The sequence below is a fragment of the Vigna unguiculata genome, chromosome 7 (assembly GCF_037176805.1).
Source record: "Vigna unguiculata cultivar grain cowpea cultivar isolate G323 ecotype 2 chromosome 7, ASM3717680v1, whole genome shotgun sequence".
In the NCBI taxonomy this organism is placed as follows: domain Eukaryota; kingdom Viridiplantae; phylum Streptophyta; class Magnoliopsida; order Fabales; family Fabaceae; genus Vigna; species Vigna unguiculata.
The window spans coordinates 45,966,595-45,978,951 of record NC_140798.1 but is presented as its reverse complement, the minus strand read 5'-3'; the positions used below and the strand labels follow the sequence as shown (position 1 = coordinate 45,978,951).

Below are 12,357 nucleotides of genomic sequence, written 5' to 3'. Positions count from 1 at the left end.
ATTGCATTCCCATCTCTTCTCACCTTAATATCTCTCTTTATAATCAAAATATAAATTCATTTTTTTAATTAACCGAACATAAAAACACAACCAAAACAATTCATATACAATTAATTCGATCAATTAAATGATGAAATATAAAAATTAACATGTTAAATTTAAATTATACCGTATTTGTCAGGTTGAGTCTGAACTTCAAACCTAATACTTTCTCATTAACAGGCTATATTAAATTTGTAAACAACTAATTTTGATAAATTATATCGTCAAATAATCACATTTAAACATCATTCAAATGATACATCAAACATTTAAAATATTTTAATATTGTAAAAAGATAGAAAAAAAAAACACTATATTCACATCGAAGACAAGACATGGAATTTTTCTTCTTTTGGTTCAAACCATTTGACTATTTACTAACATGCGCGAAAGGTCACATGCAGAAGCTATAAAGTAAAAGAATAATTCTCCTTTTATTTTCTTGACCGAACATCGATTTATATCAACATCTTTTCTATTTAAAAATTATACTGTAATTTTCTATTATATATATATATATATATATATATATATTAGTTTGATTATATAACTTTTTAATCAATTTTATGAATATATTTGTTTATAGTAACGAACAATTACCAAAATACTTTGATCATTAATAGAAAATAACATTAAGATGGAAGTTTCCATATATAGTGTTAGATTTTAGATAAACTTTACAACAATAAAACTTTATTACAATAATAAAATTTCATCAAAAATAAAATAATAATATTTGTGATGAAATTTGTTAATTCATCAAGAATTTTGAAAATAAATTCACACAAAAATATTAATTATATTATATAAAAAGACCTTAATTTTAATATGGTTTCTACTTATCAACACACAAAAATGTCATGCTAAATATTAAATTATCCAACACTAAACATAATATTGTTCCGCATAACCATAGACAGTTTGAGTATAACATGAAATTGTCCAACACCAAAGATACTTTCAAACCTTAAATATGTATAAACGTATAAGAACACACAACATTTAATGTATAAGTTAAGTTTCAGGAATACATCCAAAGTCATCGAGTTCTAATAATTTGAAGAGTCTTGTCCAAAATATTATCAAATCGCGTCAGCATATATCATGTCTATTCTATGTGGATGCATGCGCATGACATTCAAATATACCTTAACATATCATTCCGTTCATCATTATTTGTTGCTGATTTATGATTTTTAATGTTGTTTCATATAGTTGCCACTCATACCTCATACCTTTTATAATATCATTACTACACTTGGTTTGAAAAAGAAGGTGAAGGGTATAAGAGTATTTTTCTTATGAAAATTGTACAATTACTTTCTACTATTATTGGGATGGATAATTTGTTTAAAAACTTTAAGTTTTACTCACACCATTATTATTATTCTATTAAAGTGGGTTGGAGTAAACTAGTAATTAGAAGAAACATTATTTCATTTTATTTATTCTTTAAAATTATATTTTCAAACATGCTTTTACATTTATTTATTTTTTTGAAAAAACAAAAGTTAAAATATAGTCTAAAATTTAAATTAATGATATCAAATATATAATAAATTTTTATTTCACATTGCTATTTACTTTTAATATCACTGTGGTTAATATTTATCTTTTTCTCCTCTCCCAACTTCTAATATTATTCTAAGTTGTTCCATAAACTTATCTATCATCCATTTTAAAATATGCATATAGAAGCATGTTTATGAATGAGAGTGGAGGGTGGAAAGGCACGCTTGGTGTCAGAAATTAGAAGGCCAAGGCATGCATGGTGCATAATCTAGTTATAGCAGTGAAGCACACGAGACCTTGAAAAGTGAGAGTAGTGAAAACTAAAACCTGTTTGTGTTTATATATAGACACACCAATGAGAAGGTTAATGCAGAGCATAAGCCATGCCTTTGTGCCCTTGGCATAAGCGACCAAAGTGGACCATATCCCACAGCCTTCTTCACAGTTAGGGGCAGAACATCATGGCGTAGCCTCTTAGTATCCAGGGAGAGCATGCATACCACATTATTCAAAACATTAGTGTCTTCAATTACTTACTCTTATGTTTTTGGTCTGTCTTATTTTCTTCTTCTATTCCAACCATTTCAGATACTTTTCATTCAGACAACATTTCTCTTCTTCGTATGTCATGCTCGTGCTCTTTTCTTCTAATATCATCACACTTTATGATTTAAAAATATGATTTTTTTTTTTGAATCAGTTATAATAAATAAGTTACAGTACTAAGCTGTATCTATACTTCTATATTATTATGTAAAAGAAATTTTAACTTTTAAATAATGTTTTTTAAATTAATTTTACCAATTTTATTTTTAAGTGATTTCTTTTTTTTAATTTAACCGCTTTTTAAATTTAATTATTTTTTAAATTAAAATAACTACTTACAAAAATTATTTTACAAAATAAAATATTTATCTATAATAAAATTATAAATTATAAAATATAATTATATATATTATAAAAAAAGTGATTGGTAGATCACTTCATTTGAATCGGTGAAATAGATTAGACTATAATAGGATATTCAAAAAAAAATTTATGAGGATTTTTAAACTAACATGACATTTATACAAAATGAAAGATGAAAATTATTTAGAAAGTCAAATCGGATAACTTAGTATAGAGAAATTAAGATCTTTTATTTTTTGGTGTAATACTGGGCAACATGCGCCGGATTAAAATTCAAAGTTAGTGAATTTCTTAGATAGTGAACTCCAGTTATGTTTGGGTGTCAGCAGTAAATTTTCGGCCAATATTTTAGAAATGATAAAATTTTGGTTGAATTATTCTTTTGATATATTTTTTCGTTTAAAAGAGTAGTTGATTCTTTGGTGTTTTTGAGTATCAATTTAGTTTCGATATCTTTAAAATTGATGCAATTTGTATTTTTTTTTGTTAAATCTTTTGAAGCGGAGCAATGATTTTTCATCAAAATTGACCATATGATTATATCAATTACACCATCAAAGCAAAACATCCTTATTCACAACTTATATTTTAATGAAAAAACATTGGTTCGATTCAAAAAATTTAACGAAAAAGAACAAAATTGCATATTTTATAAAAAATTGAAACAAAATTGAAAATAAAAAAATTATAAGATCAACTTGATATTTTTGAATGAAAACATAAACAAAAAAAGTGATCCCAAAATTTTTATATAAACGGGTAAAAATATTGTATTTACTTTTTTTATGAAAATTAAAAAATAATAAAATTATAATTATTGTTATTATTATAATAATAAAATTAAACATTAATAATTTTTATATTTTTTCTATAATTAATTTTCATTTATAATGATTAAGTTTAAAAAATAATCAAATAAAAAAATGGTTAAATTACACAAATAATCACTTAAAATATAATATTAATAAAATAATTTTATTTAAAAGATAAAATTGAAAAATAGATGTGAAAAAAAAAACTTTTCCTTATATATAAATATAGATGTATAAAATTTAATTAGAATATTAAATATATTAAAAATATTAATTTTTGAAAAAATGTATTTGAAATTATATAAATATAAAAAAAAATTGGGAAGGTCATGGCTTCATTTGTCCATATGTAGGTATGCCGTTGGGTGCCATGTTTGATGATGTGTTGATATATTAACGGGTCTTTCGAGAGAGGATAATCGAAAAGAGTTAACACCAATGAGACATGAGCACAACCCACACATATGGGATTGACACCACTTTTAATCCAAAACCTTAAAACGATGAATTGATGGGTCTTCATCCTTATATGATGCTCAACTTTCTCATTTTTACTCAATGTGTGATTTAGACTCACACTTGAATTCCCAACAGATATATCTAGTTAGAGAGAGCCAAATGAGACTTCTCAACAAACGGGATGATATGAAGAAAATATCATATTTAGGGAAGTGAAGAAGTTAACCTTGTGGTACTCCTTGGAGGGCTATGTGATTTTATCACAAGATAGTTATAACCCTTGAGAGGTAATGGTGAGTATGACAAATGTGTGATCTCAGATTATACGCAATACATCGAGTCCTCTGAAGGTCATGTATGGTGTATGATGGTCTATGAAAGAGTCATAAACACCTTTATGATTTTTGGTTTTGAACTATGTATCTTGATGTCTAATTTTATTATGTATGATATTTTATTTTAACTATATTTTATAAATGTTAGTATGATATTAAATTTACTTTACCTTATGAATGAGTGCACAATTATGTCCTCATTTAGCCTTTAATATTGACTTCTTAATTGATTTTTTTGCTTTAAAAGATGGTTTTAATTATAATTTGTTATAATTGGGTTCATTAAGTATGAAAAACATGTTAAAAATTATTTTTTAGTTGCATAAATGTTATTTGAATATTTTGAAGTTTCTTAGTGAAATTGCAACTAACTTGAGCTTATGGTGTAAAAATAATTTGATTAAAACTTCATGATACTTTAAAGATAAATTTAAGAATAACAAATAAACAAACCACAAAAAGGTCAAGTCAATCATTGTACAAAGAAGACAAAAGAAACATAAACAAGTGAAGGAATTTTATTATACCAAGAAAAGAGAACATACAACAAAAAATGACCTTGTGATTTTCTTTATTTTTTTCAGAAAATTTTTTTGATAATTGATAAATTTTTATAATAAAAAATAATTTAAGGGAAAATATATTTTTGAATATTTTATTTAATATTTTTAAATGATAATTTATCCTATTCTTTTGTCCTTTTGTTACGAGGGTGTTATTGACATAAGGAGAAGATGATGTCAAAATTGATAATGCTGTCAAAAGATAATAAATTATCTACACAATTATAAAAATAAATATAGTGAAAGATGTCAAATATTGCTCTGTAGTCAAATTATGTTTTCGCAATGGATAAAGATAGTTTAATCCACTTTTTTTTGACCCACTTTTAACTTATATCTTCAATCATCATTAGATAATTTATTTTGATTCTTTCGAGTGATATGATGTGATGATCTAATAGTGATTAAAGTGGTGAGTTAAAAGTAGATAAAAAAAACAGATTAAAGTATCATTTTTCTTTCGCAATAAGGTGGAAGGATAAAGATTGATATGCACCGATAAATTTTCAAGTTTTAATAAGTATAAGGTTTCAATATTTTTGTTCTCATATTTGAGTGTTTCGTTTAGAAGAGATATGGTTAATAATTAATTTATATAGACTTACCTGAATTTGATTAAATTTTAAAAGAAGCTAATGAATAATTTAACTGCTTAAGTATACGGTGGTTGGAATGTTAAATAATAAAAAATGAAAATTGCTAAATATAAGTAAGTCGAGGACATTATATATAATTTTTAATATGATTGGGAATAACTACCAAGTATAATTGAGATTGATGTTCTATTAAACTATGAAATAGTGTAATTATTATTTGGAATGAATTATAACTTTTCTTTTATGAGGTAAAATGTTAATTTTTTTTTTTCCCTTTTTGCATTTGCATTCTTTGAGATTGGTGTTGAAGCAACAACTTTTATATTTTAAGTGAAAGAAAATTTATGTAACTTTTATAATTATAAAAAGATGTCACTAGTCAAATTGGGTTAGAGGTGCGCACTACACATTGACTGTTTTTTTTTTTTATAGATATCTTTTTTCATTACAATCATTTAATATATTTTTTATTATGTAGGTTCTGATTCTATTTTTTTTAAATATTATAGTGTTGTTTAATAATATTTGAATGTTTTTAATAATTAATTTTCTTCTTGATATATAAGTTAATAATTTGATTTTTATTAATATTTTTATAATATTATTTTTTAATTGTGATTTTAGGATTAAAATATTTTTAATAACATTTGAGTGATTTTGATATTTAATTATTTTAATTAACAATTTAATTTGTTTCTTTTTACCTTTATAATATTACCTCCTAATTATGATTAAGGTTTAGTGAAATAAGTTTTGTATTATTATAAATAGGTGGGTCAAATTAATTACTTTAATTTTATTCTAATAAATATATGAAACAATGTCAAGGAAACAAATATTATTAAATAAGTTAATTCACTTGACCCATCAATATATAGGTCAAATCAGAATATGAAATTTTAACTTGTCAAAAAGTAAATTAATTTGTTTTTAACTAAATATGTAATTAATAAGATTTAATGAGATTTGTATTGGATGAAATGAAAATCCTTAAAATAACTAAATTTTTGTATATATAAATATAAAATTTAATAAGATTTGTATTGGATCAAAGGAAAGTCCTTAACATGTATTAGCACTAAATTATATGATTTGTATTTTAAAAAAGTCCTTTTAGATATATATATGTTTTTTTTTTCTACCTACACTCCTTCATAAATTTAATACCACCTTCACTATTCAATGGAGAAAAAGGAGATTAAGTAATTTTTTTCACATAAAAGCATGAGCAATTCCATTATGCCCGCCCAAAATCATATGTCACATTCTTGCAATACAGGTGTAATGAATTCTTTGACCGTTCACTAAAAGAAAATAGAATTTCATGTAACATTTACTTCAAGTAAGGAATCTTATAAAGGCTCATTCTATTTTCACACACACACACTATTTAGGACGTTATGTTATGTTGTTGTCAATTGTTGTCAACAATAGAATTATCCCACTCACGTTCATACCTATTAATTCAATCAATGTAATATTATATTGTTTGAAATAACTCACAAACTTGGGAAATCATAGAAATACATACAAATAAAATAAAATTATAAAGTTAGGTCATTCATCTTTCCAAAACTTCAAACTATACCATATTATTTAAAGAAAATTATTTTAATGTGTTGGTTTTTCTGTAGATATATATACTACTACTACTACTTCATGTCTCTGTATTTAAAAAAAAAAACAATGATAGTTATATAATAAATAATGAATAATTTGTGATGTATTATTAATAGATCGGAGTTGTTTGAAAAATATCAATAAAATTATAAAGAAAAATAACAATAATATATATATATATATATATATATATATATATATATATATATATGCATAACTATTCTTTTAAATAAATAGTTTTTTGTTTATGCGACATGCTATACATTTAAATTTTTTTAATTTTAGTGCTTTTAGTCTCTTAAAATATTTTATTAATATATATTTCATATTTTGGTATAGGAATAAAAAATTTAATATATTATATTGATGTGTATGTGTTTAACTCCTATTAAAAGAAGAAAAAAGAATGATGAATTTGAGTGTGTTTATAATTAGTATAGGAATTGAGGTTGAGAGTTAATTATTTATATACAACGATTAATTTAAAGACAACATTGTATGAGAGTTACTAAGAAATTATATTTTAAATATAATAATTAAGTTTAATAATATTATTTAAAAAATTATAAGAAATTTAATTTAGCATTATAAAATTGTGTTTTTAAAGTAAGGATTGTTTTCACTTGTATATTATAATTTGATTGTCACCCGCAACAATCTCTCCCTCAGCTATTACCCGTTGCGAATTGAACTCATGACCTTGACTTTGATACCAATTGTTGGATCGAGCGCTTCCCACTTGACCAAAAGCTATAGTTATTAGTCAGGGCGCAACTCTTTCTACTTAAGAGCGTATGAGCCCAAGTGCCATGATTCGATTGTGACTCGGCCCACCTGACCTCCGTCACGGGACAATTGCTGCCACCCACAACAAATACTTAGTGTAAGAGATGCGTTGGCATAATATTGTTATGATTATTATTAATTAAGGTAATCAATTTTATCACTTGGACTTCTGAGTTGAAAAACTCTATAAATAACACTTGTATTCTTGAGGGAAAACACACATTCTCGTATACTCATCATCTCTTGTTAAAAGATCCCAACTCCCTTAATCACTTGAGTGTCAACAAGTCTTTTAACATCTGAGTTATAATTCTGTTATAGAAAAAATATGTCATAAAACTCTCCCTAGATTATATACATGGCCATCCAAAAAATGTTCACGTTTTGCAATCTTTTTTCCATCTCATACGAATGGCCTTTTAATTATCACTAATATTTAAAAAAATGCGATTTTAATTTACATCTTTTAAGATTTTGATGTTTCTATTTCGGAAAGGCTGCAATGTTAACTCCATTATTGTTTTACACAGTTTTAATTAAATATTTTGACATGGTATCTTAAAAGGAATATGTTGTGTTCATAAGTTATTGGACTAAAATTAACGAATGAGAGCGAATGAAAAATTGCACCAAAATTATGAATTTATTTGAAATGAGAAAAAACTAGAATCAATGAAAATAGGAAGGAACTAAAAGGACTTATAAGAAATTAAAATTAAAGTTGAGTGAATTAAAAATATTATAAAACCTCAAAAGGGGTTGCATAAAATTTAAATCCTTTCTTTCCTTGCTGCGGAAGACATTGGTTCACATTGAGGTTACGCGGGGTAACGTTAACAGCGCTAGCTACAAACACAGTATCTAAAATTAGAAGGCTATGTGGTGGTATAGTCCCAAAAGTTTGCAGTGTGCTTTTAAATATTTTCAATAGGGTTTTTTGTCTGAGAAATAAAATATCGAAGTTATTTATATTGGTGTTTTATTGAGAGGAATTAAAAATAAGAAAAAGGAAAAGACGGAATATATTTGTTTAGAAGAAAAACACGAAAGATAGACACAGTGGCAGTATTGTATGTAGGAGAGTTTAAATAAATAAGAGGTACCACATTTCTCCCTCCTCTCACTCTGCACAATCTTTCATTCATTCCACTTCACAACAGAGTATGAGCAGAGAGAGAGAGAGAGAGAGAGAGAGAGAGAGAGCCATTGAAACCAAACGGTGTAGTAATGCAAATGCAAGAATAAACCCTTATTCTCCTTGCATTCCCGACAAAAACTAGGATGAGTTGTAACAGTAGTAGTAACAATAATAGTAGCATTAAGTGCGCAATTCAATTTCGCATTTCGCAATGCCATTTCTGAATATTCCACACCCACGCCCTTTCTGTTTCTTTCGCTTCCCTCATTTTCCCTATTTCAATTAATATTTCAATATTTCACTTCATCTTCTTTCTCTTATGAGGCTTTCCATACTGCAACCTCAGCCGCAGCGCTGTCACCATCCCATAAAGCGGTGGCCTCGCATGGACGCCTCCTTCCACCGCCGCAAGGACAAGGTCGTTGTCATCATGGGCGCCACCGGCTCCGGCAAGTCCCGTCTCTCCATCGACCTCGCCACCCTCTTCCCCGTCTCCGAAATCATCAACTCCGACAAAATGCAAGTCTACCGCGGACTCGACATCACCACCAACAAGATCCCCCTCGCGCAGCGCCGCGACGTCCCCCACCACCTCCTCGGCGACGTCGACCCCTCCCTCCCGGAGTTCTCCCCCGTCGACTTCCGTCGCCGCGCTGCCCACATCATCGACGACATCACCAGCCGGGATTGCCTCCCCATCGTCGTCGGCGGCTCTAACTCCTTCGTCCACGCGCTTCTCGTGGAAAACTTCCAGCCCGACTCCAACGTCTTCCAACACGGCGAGGGGCTTATATCCTCCGAGCTGAGGTACAGGTGTTGCTTCCTCTGGGTCGACATAGCCTTCCCTGTGCTATCGCAATACCTGTGCCACCGAGTCGACGACATGCTCCAATCGGGGATGGTCGACGAGTTGGCTCAGTTCTTCGACCCTGAGGCTTCCCGTCGAACCGGGTCCGGTCTCAGAAAAGCCATTGGGGTTCCCGAGTTCGACCGCTTTTTTAATATGTACCCACCCTGGGCCGGCCCCGCGGGCCCGGGCGAGGATCCTCTGCGGAAGCGTGCGTACGAGGAAGCGGTGCGGGCGATCAAGGATAACACGTGCGAGTTGGCGGAGCGTCAGATGGAGAAGATCGAACGGTTGAAGCGCGCCGGGTGGGACCTACGGAGGATCGACGCTACGGAAGCGTTTCGAGTGGTGCTGACGTCAGGGTCCAACAATGGGTCCGATGTATGGGAGAGACAGGTGTTGGAACCAAGCGTGAAGATTGTGAAACGCTTCTTGATGGAGTAGGTCTTCCAGCTAAATCCAGCTACTACTCCTACTCTCTTTTTTTTATTTTTTTCATTTTTTTTTTCTCTTTTTCTATCTGTTTATTTAACCCTAAAAAATGGAGGAGGAAAAATTGGGGGAACGGAAAATGTACAAAACAAAAATGGGAATGGGAGTTGCGAATTGTGCTGTGGGAGGAATGATTATGAATGGGTTTTGGTTTCGGAGTTGCGGAGGATTGTTGGGTGTTAAGGTTTGGCACGTGCGAATCCACAAATTTTCTCGAGGCTGATTTGGCTGTAAAAAAAAATGGAAAGTAGTATAGCAGATGTTGAGAAAAATTTTGTTAGCAGTAGGGTTTTATTTTTTGTTTTTATGAATAATAATTACTATTATTTATTGAAATTGGAAGCGGAATTGTGAATGGCATTGTCGAACAGGTTGATATATATGTGTGTCTGAGTGGCATGAATGACATGATGAGAAAATCACGTAAGAAAAGTTTGGAACGGCAAGGAAATAGGAACCAGGCACTCTCATCCATGTTTATATTTATAGAGATAAGAGATGAGAAGAATAGAAAGAGTGTGGAAAATGGAATGAGACCAAATTCTTTCCCTCTTTTGAATTAACTAAAAGACAACCATTCACTTTTTTTTTCTCCCTTTCTCTCTCTCCTCCTTTCTTTTGTGTGTTTTGGCTCTGAAGAGGAACGGGATGAGCACTCCGGATTCTGAATTTGTCTTGGCTGCCTTCACAACACAACACATTCCTTCTGCTTTCTGCTCGCTTCGCATCAACATTTGTCATTTTGTTGAATCAAATCTTAATTCTATTCATTCTGTCTCCACTCAACGCATTTATGTCACCCACTCACCAAATCTATGCATCAAACGGAACACATTCTCCATTCTGTTTCCTTCCAGATACGCCTCCTCTTTCTCTGCTTAATTCACGTCAGCTTTAACTTCAACACAACACCACTCACCATCAACTTTTTTTAATCATAATAAACCCAACCACCTTCGCAATATTTAATTTCCTCATCCCATTCACTCATCTTATTCCACTTTCATGGTTTAATATTAATCTACCATTTTAATTGGTTGTATTTGTAAATTTTCAATATACGTAAAAGTTCCGTCTTCAACTCTTTGTTTTGACTTCCATGCCTTTTTTTAATAGCGGAGGAATAATCTTACTTATTCTTTAGTTACAACCATTCAGAATCCTAATAAACTAATCCTATATACGCTACTCCTTTTTAGTTTCAAGCATTCGGAATCCTAATAAACTAATCCTGGATACCCCCAACTCTTGTATACTCTACTGAAAGAAAGATCTAGACCATTTGTCTAATATCTCTTCCTCATAACAAATCTAATATTTTCTAAATAAGACCAGTCAAGATTGTTTTAAAGTTCAATGATTCGCTTAAAGTTAACATTATTTGAATAATCAAATAAGATACAAAAATCTGAATTTTTTTTTTTATAATGCTAAAAATTAAAATACAACATAAATCTACACGTTTTTTAAATTTTATAAAAATGTTATCGATTTTATAAGTAAACGTAATTTAGTACATACTTGTTTAAATAATATGTCCTCGCGTTAATTATGAATGTAACCAAAATAATATGTTAAAATATTTTAGATACTCGTTTAAAGATCCAGATAATCTTTTCTTTTTCTTGGACTTCCTATCGTTTATTCTTTGTCTAGTGTCATTGTGCCCCACTCATTTCAACTTAATAACGACACGATACACAGCACAGCACAGCGTATATATGAATATATGAATTAAATTAAACCCAACGTTTTATATAACAAAACAAAGATAAATTACATTGAAGATGTTCCGATCATAGTTTATTTTTTTCTACCATGGATTTAAGCAAAATTAAACACCTCTTGTTCAAATATTTAACCTTATGTTTAAAAAATTTATTCATGTTAACTTGATATTCATATTTGGTTGTTAATAGATGGGTAATGAAAATATCCATTTAAAATGACATTTATATACTCACGAAGCATACATATTCTAGCATTATATTATACAGGTATTGTATGCATTTCTCATCTTTGACCATCGAATTTAGAGCACTTAATTTCTTAGAGTACGTTTGGGAAGCATTTCATTCCAATTGAGTGCAATGATACAACACTCTGGTTCTCTTGAAAAATGTAAAAAACCCATTTTAAAAATTCTATGACGAAAATCCGAACGGACTCTTAATGATTAGAGTAAGTGTGAAAGAGAAGAATTATTGAAGAGAACAAGTCTCAATGGCTCTTTGTTATAAAAAAGA

At 29.3% G+C, this 12,357-nt stretch overlaps 1 protein-coding gene across 1 annotated transcript; it reads left to right on the top strand.

The window, feature by feature from the left end:
- Nucleotides 1–8,708: 8,708 nt before the first annotated feature.
- Nucleotides 8,709–10,447, top strand: IPT1 (isopentenyltransferase 1). Its single transcript, XM_028082195.2, has one exon. It carries the CDS (start codon nucleotides 9,092–9,094, stop codon nucleotides 10,061–10,063), a length of 972 nt encoding a protein of 323 aa, XP_027937996.1. The 5' UTR covers nucleotides 8,709–9,091; the 3' UTR covers nucleotides 10,064–10,447.
- Nucleotides 10,448–12,357: the final 1,910 nt, after the last annotated feature.